This window comes from Ruditapes philippinarum, unplaced genomic scaffold (assembly GCF_026571515.1).
Source record: "Ruditapes philippinarum isolate M1 unplaced genomic scaffold, ASM2657151v2 ctg223_1_1_1_1, whole genome shotgun sequence".
Lineage (NCBI taxonomy): Eukaryota > Metazoa > Mollusca > Bivalvia > Venerida > Veneridae > Ruditapes > Ruditapes philippinarum.
Genome location: NW_026851762.1, coordinates 221,624 through 244,521, shown reverse-complemented (window position 1 = coordinate 244,521; position 22,898 = coordinate 221,624). Strand labels below are relative to the sequence as shown.

At 33.5% G+C, this 22,898-nt stretch overlaps 1 protein-coding gene across 2 annotated transcripts; it reads left to right on the top strand.

Moving 5' to 3' along the window:
- Nucleotides 1-110: 110 nt before the first annotated feature.
- Nucleotides 111-22,041, top strand: LOC132739107 (uncharacterized). 2 transcript variants are annotated; one of them, XM_060726759.1, is made up of 4 exons: nucleotides 111-803; nucleotides 19,381-19,824; nucleotides 20,932-21,144; nucleotides 21,900-22,041. In XM_060726759.1, exons 2-4 carry the CDS (start codon nucleotides 19,381-19,383, stop codon nucleotides 22,038-22,040), a joined length of 798 nt encoding a protein of 265 aa, XP_060582742.1. In that variant the 5' UTR covers nucleotides 111-803; the 3' UTR covers nucleotide 22,041. The 2 variants fall into 2 exon arrangements, with proteins under 2 accessions (XP_060582742.1, XP_060582749.1); XM_060726766.1 differs by lacking the exon at nucleotides 111-803 and adding an exon at nucleotides 9,032-9,373.
- Nucleotides 22,042-22,898: the final 857 nt, after the last annotated feature.

Genomic DNA, 22,898 nt, shown 5'->3' with positions numbered 1-22,898 from the left:
AAAAAATTTCCTTTCTATATTATCGGTTTTCCATATTGAAAAAGAACGAACAACATCTAATTAAATAGTGTTTAAGCTCAATAGAAAACAAGTAGTTAATGCGACCAAGAAAGTAGTGCAGCAGAAATATATGTATACTTTCAAACATTGATGACTTGAAGAGAAAGCTGATGTGAAAAAAAATTTGTAATAATGATATTCAATGTTAGCTTTCATCAATGGAACATAATCTTAATCGTGTACGAAAAGAAAACATCAGTATTATTACGCATTAGGGCAAAGAAAAGTGTGTGTCCATGTACCTATGTACAAAAAATTGAATTTAAATAAGGTGTAATTTTGTAGCAGAGATACTCAAAAGTTCACATAAAAGTCAACCGAAGAGAAATGAAAGCATTTATTGTATATATTTAGCAACTTATCAATAGCATTTTATGCTACCGATGATTTTTTTTTCGTCGATAACTCAAGAGGAAACAATGGATACAATGATATGTGGCCTTAAAAAGTCGTACTATTTTCGCAAAAAAATAGTTCGCAAATTATCATAGAATCAAAGCGTTTAAAAAAAAAATATTGTTATGCAAATAATTAAAAACAATATTGCAATACAAGATTTTCAAAAGTTTTCTGGAATTAACGGATGCAATTTGGTTAAACTTTGTTTTGACAAATAAGTAGGGCACGCCGTATTCATACGCCACGCGCCATTTTTCTGGCTATCAACAGCTGAATAACGTTCGTGTTTACTTCAAGTTTTATACATCAAAGACAAAGATTTGCTGAAAATTAACATCGCAAAGGTTTGTGGAAATGCTTTTATTTCTTTGTTCACAATCGTTTTGTGTTTTCAGATGTTAATTTGTTAGACAAACGAAATTAGGTCAAGGATAAGGTTTTTAGTTGGGACGTAGTCCCAACTAGTGCACTTACAAACCCGAAATTTCCAACCATACAGGGTAACGCCCACTGCTGTGACGTTTCATCGCCACTCTAAATGCTATATTGTATTCTAACATATCAAGCTAAGCTGAATTCATAGTGATCACCCGACCATGACCGACGCATAACCGCCGCGAGTGAAAAATAGTGCTCTGAATTTCTGAAAACTTCGATTTATTGCGAACAGAAGTGGAGACAAGAAATTTATTTTTTGAAAATAATGCGCAATTGAGCTTGAATTACGGTATTAGAAACGTAGCGGATATAATTTGAAAGGTCACATAATTCTATGAATGGGATAGTAAATTAATTGGGTCATAGTGCTTGACGGCTTGCACTATTTAACTTACTCATCCGCCTTATCATCACATTTTTTTGTATTATATTCCAGAATTTTTGAAAAAGACATTAATTATCGGATAAATTTTGTAGTTTATAATTGCAAAGTGGATATTGAAATAGAATTAGCCAGAGATGTAGATAATCTATTCGTCTCTGAATTAGCCGATAATTAGGTTAAATGAATCCGACAACTTCCGGTATATTTTTCGACCTACTTCACGAGCATAATTATCAGTCTGTTAAGCTCATAAGGTATGTTATAAAGCAAAATATGTTATGAATTTGATGACTAATAATATTAAGTTTATTTATTGATGCCAATTTGTTTCCGAGGACTAAAACTTTCGTAAATAATTTCGAAGTAATTTGGAGATCTCGAGTCTTTCGTACCCAAGACATTTCGATCATACTTAGACTGCAAAACCGACAGATTTTACAAATTGATATTACACAGATGTCTGCCTTTACAGGAAAACCGGCATATACGCCTACAATTTTTTGGTCTTGTCACGGCCGTTACGTCTCTACCAAATGGGGCACATTCTTGAATATTTCAGAATAATTTTATTTTGACCTTTATAAATTATTATATACAGTATCCCGGTGTAACCTAAATTCGGCGATATAAGAACAAATGTCAATGGCATTTTCAATAAACTACAGTAATCTATAATTATACTTGATATAATTTTACTACAAATATTTAAAAGTTACTTTAAGTTCATTTCTAACAATGTAATCGTTCAGCGGTTGCCAGATATAAACAAATATGGCTGATGTAAAATCTTACTACGATCTGAATACGTCACCTAAATTCGGCGATTCTGATTGGTTGCAGTATTTTTTTTTATTTTGGCGGGAATGTGACGTAGTATGTTGACCTAGATCGGCAGTAAAAATAGTTAGTGTAATATTAGAAAAAAAATGGCGACTGTCAAATCATTTTAAGCATAAATATCAATCAAATAGAGGGAAGTATAGATAAACTTGAAATTGCATCAGGTAAAACACACAATTTTCTCCATGTCAAATACAATTTTTAATGTTTACCAGCCGTATCTCCATATTTAGCGCAGAAAATCACTGGAGTTGTAAAAATAGACCGTGGGACATAAACATGATTGACCTTCACCTCTGAAATTTCGCGTGAATGATGAAAAACAAAACATCGCCGAATTTAGGAGAACGCCGAATTTGGGTCACGGTAGGTCTGTTTAAAGTCTAGCCATTTCATTTTGGGTCATCTTTTTACAATTTGAATAACTATTCTGGAAAAACGAAGTGCGCAAATGATCTAAAGGACGAGTACAAAGATTAGTGTTCTAAACATTCATCAAATGGTACATTTATCTGGAAAAAATATTTCAGTCCCATCATGACAAAATACCTCAATGGAACCCCTTTAAATTGAATTACACTTTTTTTAAATGTATGGGTAAATTCCATTTTCAGTGGTTGAAATTTTTCCTCTTTTCTGATTAATCAAGCTATAGTTTCCCATTTATAAAGCCACAGGTTGTTTTGAAACTTGAAAAAAAAATCACTGCCACCTTGATAATTGTTAACCTGAAAAATCTTCAGGCACTTAAAGGGATTTGAACCCCAGACCTCTTGATTACAAGGCAGACACACAACCATGTCGCGAAAATGTCAACACAACAGCAAGACTGTTGGAAATGATCTATACCTGTTCTCAATACATGGTTGAAGTAATTTATCAGTGTTAATTAGACATTTTATAATTATGATTTAACAATTTTTGACACTACTGATATTCACATTTTTTTCACAAATCTACATGTAAAAAATAGATATCATAATAAAATGATAGAACATTTTCTATTTTAGTGGTAATACTGTGGAGTAATATGAAGAAATATTATTAATATTTTATTATCATAAATTTTTCAAATTTTAATTATGTCATTACATGCTGTACACAATCATATTATAGTGTAAACATATATATACATTGTATAGACACATATATACATTGTATATACCAGAGACGTTAAAATACATAAAATGTATTTATATGTCTCTGTATATACACACACTAAGAGAGTAGTATTGGATGATTTTGAAATGAAATCTCTAAATTGATATTTTCAGGGAAATAAAAGATTATTTACTTTAGTATTCACTTGGAAAGGCTGGTACATGTAGCTAGAAAAAAGTACAGTATAAGATTAAAGAAAGACTAGAAGATTATTACAAACAACAGGTACTTATATAATATTTAATGTATATTTCACAAACCAAACTGTTTTCCAAAAAAAATTAATGAAAACATGCATTTTTACCAGTGTCACCACGGGTCAGATTAACAGACCCATTCCCAGTGGCAAATAATGCCAAATGTGCTTTTTTCTTTTCCATGTTTAGAAAAAAGTCATAAGTCAAAATTCCCGTTATCAAAGCTGACAATTTTTCTTCATTCCATTTCAATCCAATATGGTACCAGACAGATGATGTTCAAAAACACATTCCATTGTCAATTTTTTATGTATTTTTTATGCTTTGAATGATATACAATTTGTTGGATTAACAACTTTGTACATGGTACTAAATATTTTTCCCAATCAAGATGCAAAATTTCTTAACCCATTACTTCATGAGCATTTTGTGAAAAATGGCTGTTTTCATTGAAAAGTCTCCCGTTACAAGTTCAAATTGCTATAATACTATAAAAACTACTTCAACACTAATCAAACTTGGCACAAATGTTGACTGGACCATTGCCCTTGCAACAACATGCTCAGGCTTAAATTTTCTGTTACCATGGCAACGAGGGGACATCTCAAAATTGCCCAAAATCACTATTTTGCCTCGATTTTTTCAATCAAAATTGATTTCAAAGTGATGCCACTTCTCAATGGATTGAGATATAGTCAAATGCTTTTCAGCGTTGGTTACACATTACCTTATGATCAATCTGGGGTCATTTACAGCCTCTCACAAGTCCAAAATTTTCTTGGCATCATGCTTAGAATGGTATCACACAGGTCAGTAAGACTGATGTACACAATGTACTGTCTGCACATATGTGTCAGAAAAAATATCACAAAAAAGGAATTTAGTATTACTATATGAGTATTTATTAAAGAAATTGTATTTCAAATATATTTAAATAGTATTATTGAAAGTCATTTTGTATGACTGACACACAAATCTAGTGCTCTGCATTATAAATGTAAGAAGAGACAAATAAGATAAGCATTTTTTTGCAAATTATTGCACTTCATATAATTTTTATTGCTTTTTTTTTAAGGTGGACATGTGTCACTGTCAAGCGAATGAAGATAAGCATCACACTCAGTGGGATCTCCAGTTTCCAGATGTAGTGATCATAACTGTATAGGCACCATTAACACTTTGGACTAGTTGGAGTATTTTAGAGGGCTAGTCTGAATTGAATCCCCTGTCAATAGTAAAGGCCAGTCATGAACGTTGTGTTGAAGGAAAATGTTAAAACTCGGATTTTCCGCTTAACCAATCATTACTTTACCTTATATTCAGTGCGGTAATGTAAGAAATGGTTACTTTCTGGAACGGAGCTGTCAATTATTTTTAATTTTTTAGCTTGTTAGTGTTATCGTCGGACAGTTGTGAAGTAAAGACATCGCAGTTTGACTGTATACAAGTTGCCTTAAAGAAAGTATGTCGAAATCTTAACAGTTATTCGTTGATTTTGTAGAAATTGACCAGAATTCACCTTTGTTTACACGCATCGCTTGGACGTCGAAAACAACATGCAATGACATTTCAGTGAAATTTGGAAACTTGCTCGTATTTTGGAGCATTTTGTAGGATTTCGATGAAGTAAAAAGTGTTTATGATAGGATACATTATTCCTAGAGACAACCACAAAGATAAAATAGTGATCTGGTGTATTTTTACCGAACAGTTCTTGTTTGTTTTGCATGATATTTCTCTCTCGTTAGGGACCTTTATTCTTTATATATAGTATTATGAGCGTATATGGGTAAATGTGGTATATAGTGCCTGTGGTTTTAACATGTATCTTAGCTTGCCTGGTGTAATGATAAGTAATAAACCTGAGAATTGAAACTATGAGAATAAATTGTTATTATTAGTCCCCTTCTATTTTCATTAAGAGGGGACTAAAGGCTGACCCATTTCTGTATGTCAATGAAAGCTGAATTTTGCTATAACTTAAATGGTACAAAAGTAAGGTTCATCATACTGGTATCTGATATAGAACTATACAAAGATTTAGCATGTTATTATAATTTATGCTCCTGAAAGGGAGAGAATATAGTTGCGGTCTTAACCATCTGTCGGTATGGACTCAAGTAATATTATGGATAAATATCTGTGTTCATTCCATACAGACTTGTACTTTTGGGAAAAAGGGTTGCTCATGGGAGGAAAATATGTTTTTAATGGTGTTTTTGAGATTTTAGTTGATAAAGGAAAAAAAACATAGTCTGTACTTAGGAAGACATTTGTCCTTCACACTCTTGTCCGAAATATGAATATAACTAAATATGTATTGAAGGGATTTTATGTAAACTTCACAAAGTGATAGAGACTTTTAAGAAACATAACTCTACCTTGCTTCATGTTTTAATTATATCCCTTAAGTTAAAAATGCTTATTCCAAACTATCACTGAATCTGCATCAACTTGAACGACTCGAATTTTCCAATGTGTCAAAGAACCATAACTCCATTCCTTAGTTTTTAGCTCACCTGTCACAAAGTGACAGGTCAAGCTTTTGTGATCCCTTTTCGTCCGGCCGTAAACTTTTACTTTAAATGACATCTCCTCATAAACCACTACGCTAATTTCATCCAAACTTCACAAGAATGTTCCTTTGGCTGTCACCTTTAAAAATTGTGCAAAGAATTTAATTCCATGCTGAACTCTGGTTGCCATGGGAACCGAAAGAAAAAAACTTTAAATATCATCTTTAAAAAAACCCTAAGAGCTAGAGCTTAGATGTTTGGCTTGAAACATCCTTTAGTGAGTGTCTACCAAGTTTTTTAAATAAAAGCCCTGGGGTCAAAATTGGCCCCGCCCCAGGGGTCATTGATTTTCCCTATGTGCATACAGTAAAAACTTTATAAAATCTTCTTTTAAAGAACCCAAAGAGCTAGAGCTAAGATATTAAGCATGAAACATCATCTAATTAGAGTTTACCAAGTTTGTTCAAATAAAAGGCCCGGGGTCAAAATTGGTCCTGCCCCAGGGGGTCATTAATTTTCTTTAAATGCATATAGTAAAAACTTTAAAAAATCTTCTTTTAAGGAACTAAAAGAGCTAGAGCTAAGATAATTAGCATGAAATATCTTCTAGTGAGTGTTTACAAAGATTGTTAAAATAAAAGCCCTGGGGTCAAAATTGGTCCTGCCCCAGGGGGTCATTAATTTTCTTTAAATGCAAATAGTAAAAACTTAAAAATCTTCTTTTAAAGAACCCAAAGAGCTAGAGCTAAGATATTTAGCATGAACATCTTCTAATGAGTGTCTACCAAGTTTGTTCAAATAAAAGCCCCGGGGTCAAAATTGGCCCTGCCCCAGGGGATCATTGATTTTCCCTATATGCATATAGTAAAAACTTCAAAAATCTTTTTAAAAGAACCCAAATAGCTAGAGTTTATATTATAAGTTGAAACATCTTCTAGTGAGTGTCTACAAAGTTTGTTAAAATAAAAGCCCTGGGGTCAAAAATGGCCCTGCTCCAGGGTTGTCATTGTTTTTAACAGTATGTGTTAGTAAAAACTTAAAAAATCGCTTAGCATGAATCATCTTCTTATGGATGTCTTCCAAGTTTGTTCAAATAAAAGCCCTTGGGTTAAAACTGGCCCTGCAGGGTGGGGGGGGGGTATATACAGGTGAGCAACCTCAGAGCCATCATGGCCCTCTTATTTAATTATCTACCTTTATTATACATGTACTTAATTATGCTTGTCCAGAGAAATACTGGAAAAGAGTTGATGAAATTTGATTAAACTTTTACACAGCGAAAATAATCAAGTGAAAGAAAGTGTTTTTTCAAAGAACCCTAATTTTTGTGTCGCCTTGAAAAGGTGACATAATAGGGGTTACTTTTGTCGGCGGCGTCTGTGTCGTTGTCGGCGTCCCCTAAAGCTTGTCCGGAGCATTACTCAGTCACTATAAGTCTGATTGACTTCAAACTTGGTATGCATGCTTCTTTTAATAACCCGAAGTGCAGTGCACAAGGACCGGTACTCTGCAGTTCTTATTTTTTTAGTTATTGCCCTTTGTTAATTTTCATACTTTAATTTTGTCTGGGCCATTTCTCTTCAACTAAAAAAGCTATGGACTTGATACTTCATAGGAAGATAGATCTCATTAAGAAAAAGTGCAGTGCATAAGAACCAGTACTCTGTACTTCCTAATTTTTGAGTTATTGCCCTTTGTTAATTTTCATATTTTATTTTTGTCTGGGCCATTTCTCATAATGAATAAAAGCCATGGACTTGAAACTTCATAGAATGATAGGTCTCATTAAGAAGAAGTGCAGTGCACAAGAACTGTTACTCTGCATTTCTTATTTTTTGAGTTATTGCCCTTTGTTTATTTTCATACTTTAATTTTGTCCGGGCCATTTCTCGTTAAGTATAAAAGCTATGGACTTGAAACCTCATAGGATGATAGATCTCATTAAGAAGAAGTGCAGTGCACAAGAACTGGTACTCTGCATTTCTTATTTTTTGAGTTATTGCCCTTTGTTGATTTTCTTTCTTTATTTTTGTCCTGGTCATTTCTCCTCAAGTATGAAAGCTATGGACTTGAACCATCATAGTATGATAGATCTTATTGATAAGAAGTGCAGTGTTCAGAAACTGCTGCTCTGAACTTATTATTTTTTTTTAGTTATTGCCCTTTGTTATTTTTCATATTTCATTTTTGTCCTGGCCATTTCTCCTAAACTACATTGTTCACAAGGCGACACATCCGACTCGCGGAGTTCTAGTTTCTAGCTTAATTTTACAATTATCATCTCTTAAAATACATGTACAACAACTTTTAAAATAATGGTTGTCTGGAGTAAATCTTTTCAATGATATCACACTCAAACTAAATACAGTTGTAGAGACTAGTAAGCATAAGTTTTGTGTCAAATAACCAAAATTCTACATTACTTAGTTTTTGAATTATCTCCGTATATATTTCATGATACTGTTCTGAGAGAGGATTAAAATATTGAAGGAATTTGATTGAAACTTTATAAACGTTATACAGTGAAAGAGATTAGCATGAGAATTGCAGTAAACAAAGGCCATTATAAGTTCTAATGACATGGTCACATTCATATAATGTGATGCAAAAAATATTGACCATTTGAGTGTTTACTTGATACTGATACAGAAAATTTGATATATATCACAATTGATTATTTTTTCATAGCTTTATCTCCCTTTATAATGTCATGTGTTAAAATAGTCAAGCTTGCAGTTTCCTCTGGTAGCTCTAATTTCACTTGTTTCTCTTGTCAAAAAAGGCCAATAACGGTTTATGATCGACCTACACGTACATGTAACCTAAATATTATATTTGAACATGTGTGTCATAGAATAATTGTATCAACTACTGTTCATTTACTGAATTGTGCACTTTATATTTATCAACCGGCAACACCCTTCACTCATTGAATTATCTGCCCCGAAATAGAAAAAATAGTTATTTGATCCTTCATACGTCCCAACTGCAGTGCCTTCAGCACTTTGATTGTTATTGTTTACATAATTGTTTTACAGTGTTGACTGTTGTGTAGGATTTGCTTTTTCATATCTAATCTTTTGTATATAGGCTATCTATAAACATTGAAATAAGTTTATAAGATTTTTAACTGTTGTGTACAATTGATATTCGATCATTTAACTGTCGTTTAATACACTGTTAGGTGTTGTGGTCAGGGTGATTAAAATTTATCACTTGATCTGTTGAAGTTGGCCTCTTGATTTGGGAAAACGGTAAAACCTATAATTTGCTAAAATTCCTTATTAAGGAAGTAAAAACAGATTTTTTGGGAAAACTGCATGATTTTAATGGGAAGAGGCCATTAATCGGAGTTTGTTACATAGTTAATTAGTTTAGTAAGTTTATTTCTTTATTTACGTCTTATCCAATGTTTTGTGTATGATATCTGACATAAATTATATGTGAGTGTGCATTTGTTTTCCAAAGATTTGAATATTCATGTGTTGAGCATCTGCTTGGTTTGTATATTGTGAACTTTGTATGTTTAACATTTGTTCTTTGTACACATTTGATCTGTTGAGCTCTGTGCTCCAGTGTCTGACATAAATTTCAAGTAAAATTGATAATACTATTTCTGAATAGATAGTATTATTTTTTACCTGTCAGATTAACTTTATTTTATGATATTTTTTTTTAAAAAAAAGCCTGCATTATTGGATTCCTTAAATTTTAGCGTCCTACAGTATAAGATTTGAGACTATTTGATTCCTCGGCCAGTCATCAAATTTAGCACTGCCCTGGTGGCCCAAGGGCGAGTGTAAATTTTTTAGAAAATTGAGTTAAATAGTGCCAGTTGAAACTGTCAATTGATGTATAAGATTATTGACTGATGCTCAAAATCGATGCTCGGTAGACTGTAGCATTTCAAAAGTAAAACACAAACTGACATTTCAATTTCTAGAGTAAATTCCAAGAAAAGACAATTATAATAACAAGAGTTGATCATACATGATTGTATCATAATTTCAAACAAATGACATAACAAAGACTGCCATTTATGTTCAATTATTTCTTAATTATATGCATTGACATTTCAAGAGTTGAACACAAGCATTGATATTTCAAGAGTTGAATACAAGCAGTGACATTACAAGAGTTAATTACAAACAGTGACATTTCAAGAGTTGAACACAAGCATTGATATTTCAAGAGTTGAACACAGGCAGTGACATTTCAAGAGTTAAACACAAACCGTGACATTAAGAGTTGAATACAAGCAATGATATTTCAAGAGTTAAATAAAAGCAGTGATATTTCAAGAGTAAATTCCAAGAAAAGACAATACAAGAGTTAATCATACATGTTTTGCATTGCCATTTCAAACAAATGACATAACATACGAGTGTCATTAATTAAATTTCAAGAATTCACTTTAGTGTATGCATAGACATTTCCAGTGTTGATGACATAATTTGAAAACAAATGGATACAAGGTAGAGTACAATTTCAGAAAAGGTATTGCTTACTGTGATTTGACCTTAGGGTTTTTTTACACACTTACTTTTTTTGAGAAATTATTTTCAGAAAGATACATTACTTGGGTATGGTAGCAAATTTTAATGCATTTATGGAGTTTTTTAAATTTTCAAGTGCAGGAATTAACTGTTCGCATGTGCACTTATAGTATATGCTGGGCACATTATCATGCACACTGATTTAACAGACAGCATTTTTGATTTTATTGTGTTTAATAATATTTTGCACTGTAAAAATGTGTGCATCCAACATACAAATTGACTTCGTAACACAGGGCTCATTTCACCAAGGATCAGATAGGTTCCCCATAGACAGTCGAGGAAGACAGTGTGTGGGGAATGCTGTATTCAGTTGTGTGTTTAATCATGTCACATCAAAACCATTTATTCTGTGGACTGGTGGAGACATAGAATTTTAAAAATTTTTCAAAAAGGGGATTTTTTGTACAGACATCAAAAACCGTTCTGTCAATCTGTTATTTGGAACCATGGAATTTCCCTCCCCTTTTTTTGTTTTTCAGGGGCCAAAAAAATTAAGTGTTTTTGTTTTTAAACATATTTGGGGGCATTTTGGGGAATTGTTTACAGATTTTGGGGGATTTTTTTTCTAAAAAAAGCTTTGACAAATTAAAGGCTTACTGAAATTTTTACAAAATGGCTGTCTTGATATGCAATCAAAATTTTCTGTGAAATTAATTACTGTTTAACCATTTCTTTTTATGTATTTGATTCCCTTCAAAAAAATGCTTATGGCAGCCTTTTAGTGAAGGGCTCTGCCAAACAAATTTTTTTGGGTTTTTTTCCCTTAAAACATTGGTTTTCTTAGGCAAGTTTTCGGGTCAAAAGAAACAAGTGCTTTTGATGTTCACAAAATTAAGACATGTACAATTTTAACAGTAAGCACATTCAAAAAAGTTGATGAAGTAAAAAGAATTTGTTTTAGTACAGAAACTAACACAAGCTCCTGCAGGACATGTAAGAAACCTCTGACAGTCATGGAAAAATTCCATAATGCCATCAAGTATGGCCCAGATTTTGTTTGCACATGCTGTTCACAAACATGGTTTAAAGAAGGTGTAAAAAAAGCAAGCTTGGTTCCAGAAGTTATGCGCACAAAATGTAATTTATCACAAAGTGACCACGTTTGTATCACATGCTTTAATTATTTACGCTTGGAGAAAATCCCTCCATGTTCAAAAGTAAATGGATTAGAATTTCCAGCAAGACCAAAAGAGCTTGATCTTACTTCATTAGAAGAAAGACTAGTAGCTCCTAGAATACCATTTATGCAGTTAAGGGAGAAGCCAAGGGGAGGACAGTTAAGTATTTCAGGCAATGTTGTTAATGTACCAGCAGATGTAACATCTACAGTAAAGAAGTTGCCTCGTTTGTTATCTGAGGATGAAACAATAAGTTTAAAGTTTAAACGAAATTTAAGTTTTAATCATTGTGTTGCTTTTGAAAGGATTCGTCCTCATAAAGTTTTTGCAGCAGCAAGGTGGCTGGTGGAGAACAGTGAGCTATTTCAACAAGAAGGCATACAGGTGAACTTTGATTGGTTGCAAAATCAGGATTTCAATGAAGAAAATGCTCCAAATAGCGCATGTGAATCTGTAAAACATACAAATGCACTTGAAACAATAAGCAAGAGCCCCAATTTAGAATCTTCAACAATAGATGAAATGTCAGCTGTTGACTCTTGGACAGAGGTTCCGAATATAAATGACAGACCAACAGGCAATATGGACACCATTCTGCAATGTCTAGATTTTCGTGAGTTTAATGAAGTTCTCTCAGTTGCACCCGGGCAATTTAACTCACCTTTAGGTTTATATCAGGACAAAAATGCAGAGTATTTGTCTTTTCCTACCATTTATTGTGGGCAAATACATTGTGACAATACTAACAGACTTGTTCCTTTGCATTATAGTACCATATGTAAATGGGAACTGAGAAATGTTGATCGTAGAAGTGCCGTCTGCATTCCAAATATCTTTTTTAAGATGAAGAAACTACAAATTAAATATGTTAGAGACAAAGTCATGTTAGCAGTGCGTAAATGCAAACTTAATAATAAGAAATACACTGCTGCTCAAATGTTAGATCCAAAGGTAACTAATGGCATAGTACATTTAAATGAGGGTTATCAAGTGTTGAGGAATCTTCGTGGTTCACCTCCTTACTGGGAAATGTGCAAGAAAGATGTTTTTGCACTGATAAGACAGTTAGGAATTCCAACCTGGTTTTGTTCATTTTCTGCCGCAGAGACAAAATGGGTGCCTTTGTTAATAACCTTGGGAAAATTGGTAGAAAGGAAAGACTACACTGAAGATGAGGCTGCAAATTTGACTTGGGAGGAAAAGTCAAAACTGATAAAATCAGATCCTGTAACATGTGCACGCTACTTTGATTACAGATTTCAGAGATTTTATGTCTGAAGTGTTACGTGACCAATCACATCCAATAGGTGAAATAGTGGATTTTTTTTTATAGGATTGAATTTCAACAGCGTGGGTCACCTCATGTTCATATGCTGCTGGATTAAGAATGCACCTACTTCAGGAAATAGTGAACATTCTGAAATTATCAAATTTATTGATAAATACTTAACCTGCAGTAATAACGCAGCAGAAGAATTTCTAGTAAATTACCAAACACATCGCCATGCCAGATCATGTATGAAAAAGAACAAACCAATTTGTAGATTTAACTTCCCTATTCCACCAATGCCGTATACAGACATTCTTTATCCACTTGAAGATCAAGCTCTTTTAGAGTCATCGCAAGAAAATTACAAAAAAATTTCTGTGTTCCTAAATTCACCTGAGATGAGAGATTCTGACTTATCATTTGAAGACTTTTTGTTGAAACTTGAAATGGATTTTGAAACTTACAAGCTTGCGCTCCGATCTTCTCTGAAGCAGCCAAGAATTTTTCTACGACGGCGTTTAAATGAAATCCGAATCAATTTGTACAATCCAACTTTGTTACAGTGTTGGCTTGCAAACATGGACATTCAATATATACTAGATCCATATGCTTGTGCCTCTTACATTGTGTCCTACATTTCTAAAGGGCAACGAGGTATGTCAAATCTGTTACACAAAGCATGTGAAGAAGCTAAGAGAACAGATTCAGATATACGTCAGCAAGTAAGGCATATTGGAAATCAGTTCCTGACGCATGTTGAAGTAGGTGCACAAGAAGCTGCTTACATGGTGTTGCAGATGCCATTGAGAAGAACATCGAGGTCAGTTCTTTTTATCAATACAAGCCCCCCTGATGAACGTGTTGTTCTTATGAAACCGAAGCATGTTCTGGAGGAGATGAATCAAGAGAGCACAGATGTTGAGTCTGGAAATATATTATCTTTGTATCAACAGAGACCAAAAGCACTTGAAACCATTTGCCTTGCTGATTTTGTCTCAAACTTTTCTGTTAAAAGGAACTCCCACAAAGTAGCTGTTGGCAAATCATCGGATGATGGTTTCTTACCAGAGGTCGATTATGATGAAGATATTTCTGATTTGCATGTTGAAGAAAATGAGCATTTGATATTGGAAAAAACATATACTTTGAGGAATGGCACTCAGCTCGTAAAACGGAAAAAACCAAGTGTTCTAAGATGGGTTCATTTTGATATTGAAATTGACAGTGAAAAATACTATAGGGAACAAATCATGTTATTCATGCACTGGAGAAAGGAAGATGAGCTGATGAAACCATTTCAATCATTTAGAGACAGATATGTTTCTTGCCATGAATTTATTGAAAAAAAGGACATGTTATGAAAAAGGTGCTGCTGTGATGCATGATCTAGAAAACATGATAATCAATGAAGATGACATTTGCATGGATCTGGTTGCTCCAGGCAGTGAGCATATGGAACAAATTGATTTTGCTGAAGGGACAAGAAAAACTAAATTATTTGGGTGCTTTGATCCTGGACAAGATGCTGAATCTTATGATGTTGGTTTAGATTTAGGTATTTCTAGAAAACACATAGAGCAAGAAGAAACATCCAAGTGGGGAGAGTTGGATGATGAACAATATAGGCTGATAGTAAAGCAACTAAATGAGCAACAGAAAACCATTTTTTTTTTCATGTTTTACATTGGGTCAAAACAAAAGATGAACCACTTCATGTATTTCTTACTGGAGGTGCTGGTGTTGGCAAAAGTGTGGTGACAAAAGCCATTTATCAGGGTGTCATGAAGTTTTATGCACACCAACTGCATGTGAATCCAGACAATGTCCATGTTCTGGTATGTGCCCCAACAGGCAAAGCAGCACACAATATTAAAGGCTGTACAATACATTCAGCATTTTGTTTACCTGTCGGTCAAGGATTTAAGTACAAGCCACTGGATATGCAGCAACTTAACTGTATGCGAACTAAGTTTTCAGATTTGAAATTATTGATCATTGACGAAATTTCAATGGTTGGGAGAGGCATGTTTGATTTCATAAATATTAGGCTGCAGGAGATCAAAGGTTGCAAAAGGCCATTTGGAGGTATAAGTGTGATTGCTGTTGGTGACCTATTTCAGCTGAAGCCTGTTATGGACAATTGGATTTTTCTTCAACCATGCAGTGAGTATGGTCCAATTGCTGCAAATTTATGGCAAGATCATTTCAAAATATTTGAATTGACAGAAGTGATGAGGCAGAAGGATGACAGAGATTTTGCTCATTTGCTTAACAGATTGAGGGAGGGAACTCAGACAGAAAATGATATTGCTGTTTTGCAAGACTGTGTGGTGCAACAAAATGATATGCCAGCAATAACACATTTGCCACATCTTTTCACTACCAGAAAAGAAGTTGAGGAATACAATGGGCAAATTTTCATGACTGCTGATAGCAATTTCAAAATTTCTGTTACAGCAATTGACTGGGTAATGGGAACTGTTGATGAAAGTGTCCAAGAAAAGGTGCTGTCTCGTGTACCAAAAGATAGCTCAAAGACTGTGGGTTTATCATATGAGTTGAAATTAGTAATAGGTATTCCAGCTGAAATTACAAATAATGTCAATGTAAGAGATGGCGTGACAAATGGATCAGCTTGTATAATAAAAAAGTTTGATTACAGGGTACATGGTTCTGACAGAGTAAGCATTATTTGGGTTCAATTTGAGGAGTCTTCTATTGGGCAAGAGTTGAGAACTGAACTTTCACATTTATATGCAGAAGGAATTCACAAAGAATGGACTCCAATTTTGGAGATAACACGTATGTTTTCAGTTAGAATGAACAGCGCTTTTCAGGTCAAAAGAAGACAATTCCCATTGCAATTAGCAGCAGCTAAAACAATCCATAAGGCTCAAGGGTCCACTTTGAATAGTGCAGTTGTACACTTCGGTTCAAGGAAAAATGACCACATACATTATGTGGGCCTAAGCCGCGTTACCCATATTAAAAGTCTGCACATTTTGCAATTAAATGAGGGGAAAATATCAGTGTCCTCACGTGTCATAGAAGAAATGGAAAGACTTCGTTTTAATGCTAGTTTAAAGCTGTGCTTAGATAGTCTTCATTCACATCCATTGACAGCACTCAAAATTGTATTTTTCAACATCAGATCACTTCATAAACACATAGCTGATTTACAGACTGACTTCAGTCTCCTGTCTTCTGATATAATAGGAGTCTCTGAAACAAGATTATTACGAAGTGATAATGACTCTTTGTACCAATTGCCTGGATTTTCTTTGTACCGGTTTGATTTTGAAAACGAAACTCCTGGCAGACCTTCCTATGGACTTGCTTTATATATAAGAGACAGTGTTACATTCAGAAAAATGAACAAGAAATATATCGATAAGATTCAGTGTTTTTCTATTGAGGTTGCCTGTACAACACAGTGGATAACAGTAACATTGATATACTTACCTCCTAAGCTTACACTGAGTCAGGCTACAGAAGTGTTGCGAAAAGCACTTGAGGGAAGCTCTGGGCCATATTTGCTTGCTGGGGATACAAATTTTGATTGCCAATTTGCTCAGGGCTTGCAAAAATTTATTCTTGAAGAATTTGGGTTGCAGTACTTGGAAACCAACAGTACTACTGATTACAAAACAATTATTGACCAAGCTTTTACAAATCTTCTCCAAGAAGAGATTTATAGCTGGGGAACATTAGAGTCTTATTATTCAGATCACAAGCCACTCTTTGTTTCTTTAAAATAATAATTAATTGTTGAAGTTCATTTCTTTTTTTCAAATCATCTAGTGGTTGCAACTGTTAAAGTTATTTTGAGAAATTATATACTGTGAGTCCAGTTTGCACTAACATTCAATTTTTCTGGCGGTAACCTGATGTAAGCAGTCACTTCATGCCATATCTGACAAAATTCCTTCTTATACTAAACTTTACTAAACAGTCACTTGTTTTTTGCTATTTATGGCCTCAGTTTCAAAATCTCTATCTATTTTGTCCATTTTAAACGGTCACTATTGTTTGAATAAAAAGATTAATATAACACTTGCAGCAAAATGAATTAACAAATCGTTGATACCTGAAACTCATTCTTAACAAGTTTCTGATCTAGTCCCGAAACACTGTAACAGGCAAAGTTCATTATAGCTTCATCATGAACAAGAACCGTTTGACTTGATCAAAGCTCAATTTCATACCGCAAAGTAAGATGTGACAGTGGGCTTGACATGTTCCGGTCTGGCATCTAGTTGTATTTATTGCTTGTTTTCCCATTGTGTACATAATGAACATTTCATTATATAGTTGTGATGATTATCATGATAGTGACAATGTAACAGTATCGATAATGGTGAGAGTAACTTGTGCATAGTGATGTTGACAACAACAGTGATACTGATAATGATTTCTTTTGCAATCATGTAGATTTCATTTGCCTTGGTACATTTGTATATAATTGATTTATGTAGTGATTAGTATGATGATTTGTAATTTTTATTGTACATAATTATTATACATGTAAATAGATGTACTTTTTATTTGTGTGTCTTCTAATCCAGTTCTTCTCTGGGGTGGGTTCGATCTTTGGAGATGCTTTGGTAGTTTAGTACAGAGGAAGGTTACATACAAGTCTAGTACTGGTGTAACTCTCCAGGAACGATGGTAAGGAAACTACCTGCCTATCTGACTGAATTAGTGAAAAAAGGCGTAATATGAAACAAACAAGACATTTGTGTACATATTTTTGATGTTATAATTCTAGTTGTGGATGATGGAGATGATGTTGATGTCCGATGTAATGATGGTTAACTAATTTGTAGATATTGCTGACTTTTGGATCCTTAGGCACATATCTGACATTTAATTTTTGTCTAGAAAATTATGATAGTGATGCTTTTGATATTGATGATAATAATGTTGATGAATTCAGTCATTATGATGATGATGATATTGGTGATGAAGATAATGATGATTTGTTATAAATATTTTAGATGTTGGTACTACTTCTCCATTTGCATTCATATTGTAGATGTTCATTATTCTACTTGATGATGAGGAACATGATGATGATGACAACTAACATTTGTAGAATTTATTATTATATTGATGGTTTATGTACATATTGTTGATGTCATTGTTCTAGTTGATGATGATGGTTTTAATGATGATATTGATGACAGCACTTATGATGATATAATGTTGATAAAAACCAATGATGAATTTGATTTCGATGGTGATGATGATTATTATGATATGTCTGCGTGCATGTTGTACATTTCAATTTAATTATATTGTTGGTAATTATGATGCTACCATTGTAACAGTTTTGTTGACTTTCTTTACATACAGTATTTGCATCTCTTTTCATCATGTTTAATGGAACTGTGATAAATTATTTGGTAATATTAATGATCATGAAAATGGTTAGTAAGCTGCTACTGCGAATAATTATGAGTTTTCTACAAACTGTTGCATTAGTATTTTTGCATGTTTATTATTAGTCTTCATGTAAAAAAAATTATGGTCATTGACATTCAGATTTGTCGATCAAAATATCCTTGCCCAAAACAATTTTAACAAGCCTGGAAAAATCCAGCAAAAGTTGTGGCTAGGTTTTCCGCATCTACTTTAAACTGGAGAAAATAATAATAAGTGATACCACTTGTTTAACACTTATTTCTGATCTTCTTAGACATGGTATACAGTAGTCTGAAACTCACGGGTCAGATGATTTCATTTAGCTTTCTCAGACAAAACAATCAATGTGCATATCCCTCTTGGTCATTATAAATACAGCAGGTTTAAAGGGAGTCCACTGAGATTTTTTGACATGATGGTACTGGAAATATTTCTTTTCAGATACACATACCATTTTATGTAGGTTTAGATAACTTATCTTTGTGCAAAATTTCAGATTATTCCCGCGCTTCATTTCTGCAGAATAAGTATTCAAATTGTAAAAAATGACCTAAAATGAAAAGCGTTTAAACGCCTCTCACTCAAATTGGCTAAGAAAAACATAAAAATACGATTTCTATTTATTTCAAAGTATTTTTCTTATCTAACTGCATATGTTTCTGTTTGAAGTGCCCCAACTCATTGTTATGATTTAGGCTTTCAAACCTCAGTGGAGTCTCTTTAACTGATTGTATACATTACATAACTTTTTTCAGAAAAATTTATCCCAATACCTTAAAAAAATGTTTCCCTCATTTTTCCCCATACCTTAAAACATTGCTAGACTGTCAAACTATGCCCGCTACATTTTATGCGAACAGAATTTTACTAGAGTTGGGCTGGGACTTTGCTTTACTTTTGCAGACTAAAGACTATTTCAAATTCAGCCTGCCTCTATTTAGGGATTTTGATTGCTTATGATTTGTATGTTGTCATTTCCTGTAAAGTAATGAAAGATTTTCGTTTTGTTACAGATGATGTCTTTGTCCAAACTCATCGCTGCCAAAACAGCAAAACCCTACAGTCAACCAGTAAAGGTTACTGTAGTTGAGGTCGGAAGGTCAAGCAGTTACAAGACTGATAAGGGAGAAGACAAACATATTACAGTGGTGGGTGCATGTGATCGTGAGCATGCAATAAAATTGAATGTATATGATCCTGCAAAAGTTGCCCTAATGAAGGAGGGAGGGTGTGTAATGTTAATGAATTACATATTTAAGCAGGAACCGGACAGGGCAATTGTCATCACGAACAAATGGAAAGTGATGCAAACATCACCCATGCTTGACTTGAATGAAGATATCAGGCAAAAGGCAAGGGAATTGGCAAACCCTGCACCTGCAAGACTGGTAGGCTGCAAGTCAGCGAAACTGTCACCTATAAAATCCCTTGTGTCTGTTCAAGGAAAGGTCATATCTGTAAGTTTTATATATAATTTGTTATTCTTACTTGCAATAATAGCATAAGCATTCCTTATATATTTATAGATATAATATGAATGACTTTATTGAAATTTATAAACATCCTTTCATACTAACATCAAATTAAAGGAGTGCTTTGAGTGTTCCATTAGTAAACGAGCAATGGGGGTTCAAAACCCAGTCCAAACATTAAATTACTTCCTTAATCAAGAAACATTCTTACTACTCATTACTTCTTGGTTCTAGTAACCGACTCTAGTGAATTCATGTAAAAGCAGTGTAGCTGCCTTCACAATCAAGCTTTGATAAATACATATTAACCAAAGGCATCAAATATCAATTCATAATAATATATAATGAAATATTCTGGCTAGAGTAATAACTCCTACATTTTCTTGTTTACTTTCAATCTCGCTTTCATAGAATTATATTTAAATTAGAACTAACAGTTTGTTAAAGAATAACATAAATGTCTAGATTCCAAAATTCCTGAATTCTTAATAAACTAAAACATATAAGGCAATTATTTGTAATATGAGTGGCAGTTTATTTCTGAAACTCTTTTCAAAAAAGTTTGTAAATGATTTCTGTGTATTTAAATATACAATAACTTTGCCACTTCTTGTAGTTTCTGGCCCTCTCAGTATTTTTTAAACTATGTTGAAAATTGTTCACATTGGTAAATAAAATGACATTGAAAGATTGTGCTTAGTATATTAGTCTCATTTCGAATGGACATACCAAATACTGCCTTATTGGTATGCATTTTATGTTATTACCTGTAATTAGAAGACTGTTGCTTATGGTAATTTCAACCGCTACAGTTGTGCAATATCATATATAATGCATATACTGTTGGAGTACATTGAATCTGTAAGGGTTGCTTATGCTCTTAAGGTAATATTTTTTCTTAAAAGAAATATATGGGATTATTTAAAGGATACCTTTACACACAATAAATTTTGACAAGATAATATTCTTTTTTAAAAGGGCCAGCAGCTTCAACTGATTGTAAAGTTTCATCTTGGTAAAAAAAGCACTTTGATTGTACAGTCAGTAGAAGAACTTTAAACTTTAATTTGATATGTTATATACTCTGTACAGGAGGAGGCAGTCAGAACAGTGAAGGTGAGAGGTGCTGATGTTCAGGTAAAGAACATCAACATTCAGGACTCAACTGACACACTGAAAGTGGCGCTCTGGAGGGACCTTACCGATTCCTCGCTAGTTGGCCAGTATGTCAAGTTACAGAACGTTGTGGTCACCTCATACAAAGATGAGGTTTCCGTCTCTTCAACAGCAAGGACACAAATTGAGGTACTTACAGTTTCCTTTTTTATATAAAGTAAAACTATTAATTACATTTGTATTTAATTCTTACCATTTCGACAGTGTTAGACATTCGGATTTGAATACACTAGGCTGGTCAGACCACCAGAGTTGGAATATTCACTAGCCCAAAAGACATTTCACTAGCACGATTTCATTTGTTCAAGACAGTTGTTTATATTGCCTCTGAAAATACAGTACCCTGGTCTGGATTGTTACTGTGAAAAGTTGGTAGCCCGAGGAGTAATTTAGTAGTCTGGGGGCTATAGGACTACTGCTAATTTCGAACACTGTTTTGAGCTTTTGGGGATTTATAAACAACTTTAATATTTGTAATGTTATGATATGGTGACACCAGCTTACAAAAGTATTTAATCATTCAATATGACAGCTCTAGTTGCCATTAATGTATTAACAAGATGTTTTTTGCTTAAATCCAGTGGGATTTCTTACATTAATGCTTTTGCCAAGAAACATACATAATTACAGGGCTCTTTGTCCTTGTTATCCGGTATAATGGGTACTTGATAAATGATTTAGTTTATACAGATTTATTTCAGTTTGATGATTGTGTTGGAAGCTATAAGCTTATTGAAACACTCTGGATAAATGATTTGACAGCTGATGCTTCTTAATTCATTGAAAATATACTCTTAAAAAAAGATTCCAAACACATCAATTTCATCCCATTATGATAGTGAATACTAGAAAATACCCTGTTAATTTATTATTTTTAATTTCAGGACTGCCAAGAACCTGCCTCTACCATAGATGGAACGGTGGTGGCATTTGAGGAAGGAGACTTAACTTTCTCCCTCATGGTAGAATGTGGAGAGAACTTCTCTACATACGACGTCCCTGCAGAAATGGTTTCAAGCGCTTAGATGAGGGTAACGCTGGCAGAAAAGATTCCTGCTGAGGCACAGTTTAAAATTGAGAAGGGAACAGTTGTTTCATTCAAATTTCTGTAAAATTGTGTTTGTCAAAAACAACAAAGGCTGTCCAGCTAGAGGGGATACAGATTTGATGGGCATGTGCAGTAGGCCATTTTATGCTCATTGAAATTTTGTGCAGCTAAATATACCTTATGTGCCAAAACCACACAATAACTGCCATATTAGTATTTACTTTTATTACATAAATCTGTCTTGTTGTTCACTTTTCTTCATGTAAAAATGAATCTAGTCATTGATTAGTGTTTTTTTTTGTTGTTTTTTTTTGTAGTTCTGTTTTTTTAGTTTCATTTTGTGTATATGTGTTTATTTTAAAGAACATCACTATGTTGCTCTATTTTGAATAATTTCTCCTTTTTGTTCAATACATTTCACAATGGAGGCAGAACTTCAGAGTTCTTTTCCCTGTTCAAACAATGAAAATATTTGATGTTTCTTTTACCAAATTTTTATAGGCAACTATTCCTTATAATGTGTTTCATTGACTATTCTTATATGGAAATGCTCGTGTTCTAGTATTTTTTGCTTACTTAAATTATCTTTTATAATTGTTGTGTATTGATGTTTCCTCCAATTTTTATCACGTCAAAAAAGCTGTAATAATAATATTAACACAATTTGAACATTGCTTTGATTGTATTCTCTACAATTTTAACAGCTGGCACGTCAAAAAAGTTTTTAAAATACCTGTCTTGGACTCATAATTATACCCCTTTATTTCACTGGGAAACACAACAACATAAAATCATATAATATGCATATAAGTATAATTACAACGATCTAGTCAGT

Excerpts from the sequence above, each read along its gene's own strand:
- LOC132739107 (XM_060726759.1), top strand. The coding sequence starts at position 19,381 with ATGATGTCTTTGTCCAAACTCATCGCTGCCAAAACAGCAAAACCCTAC. Across the intron at positions 19,825-20,931 it reads TTCAAGGAAAGGTCATATCT|GAGGAGGCAGTCAGAACAGT; the intron begins GTAAGTTTTATA and ends TACTCTGTACAG. Across the intron at positions 21,145-21,899 it reads CAGCAAGGACACAAATTGAG|GACTGCCAAGAACCTGCCTC; the intron begins GTACTTACAGTT and ends TTTTAATTTCAG.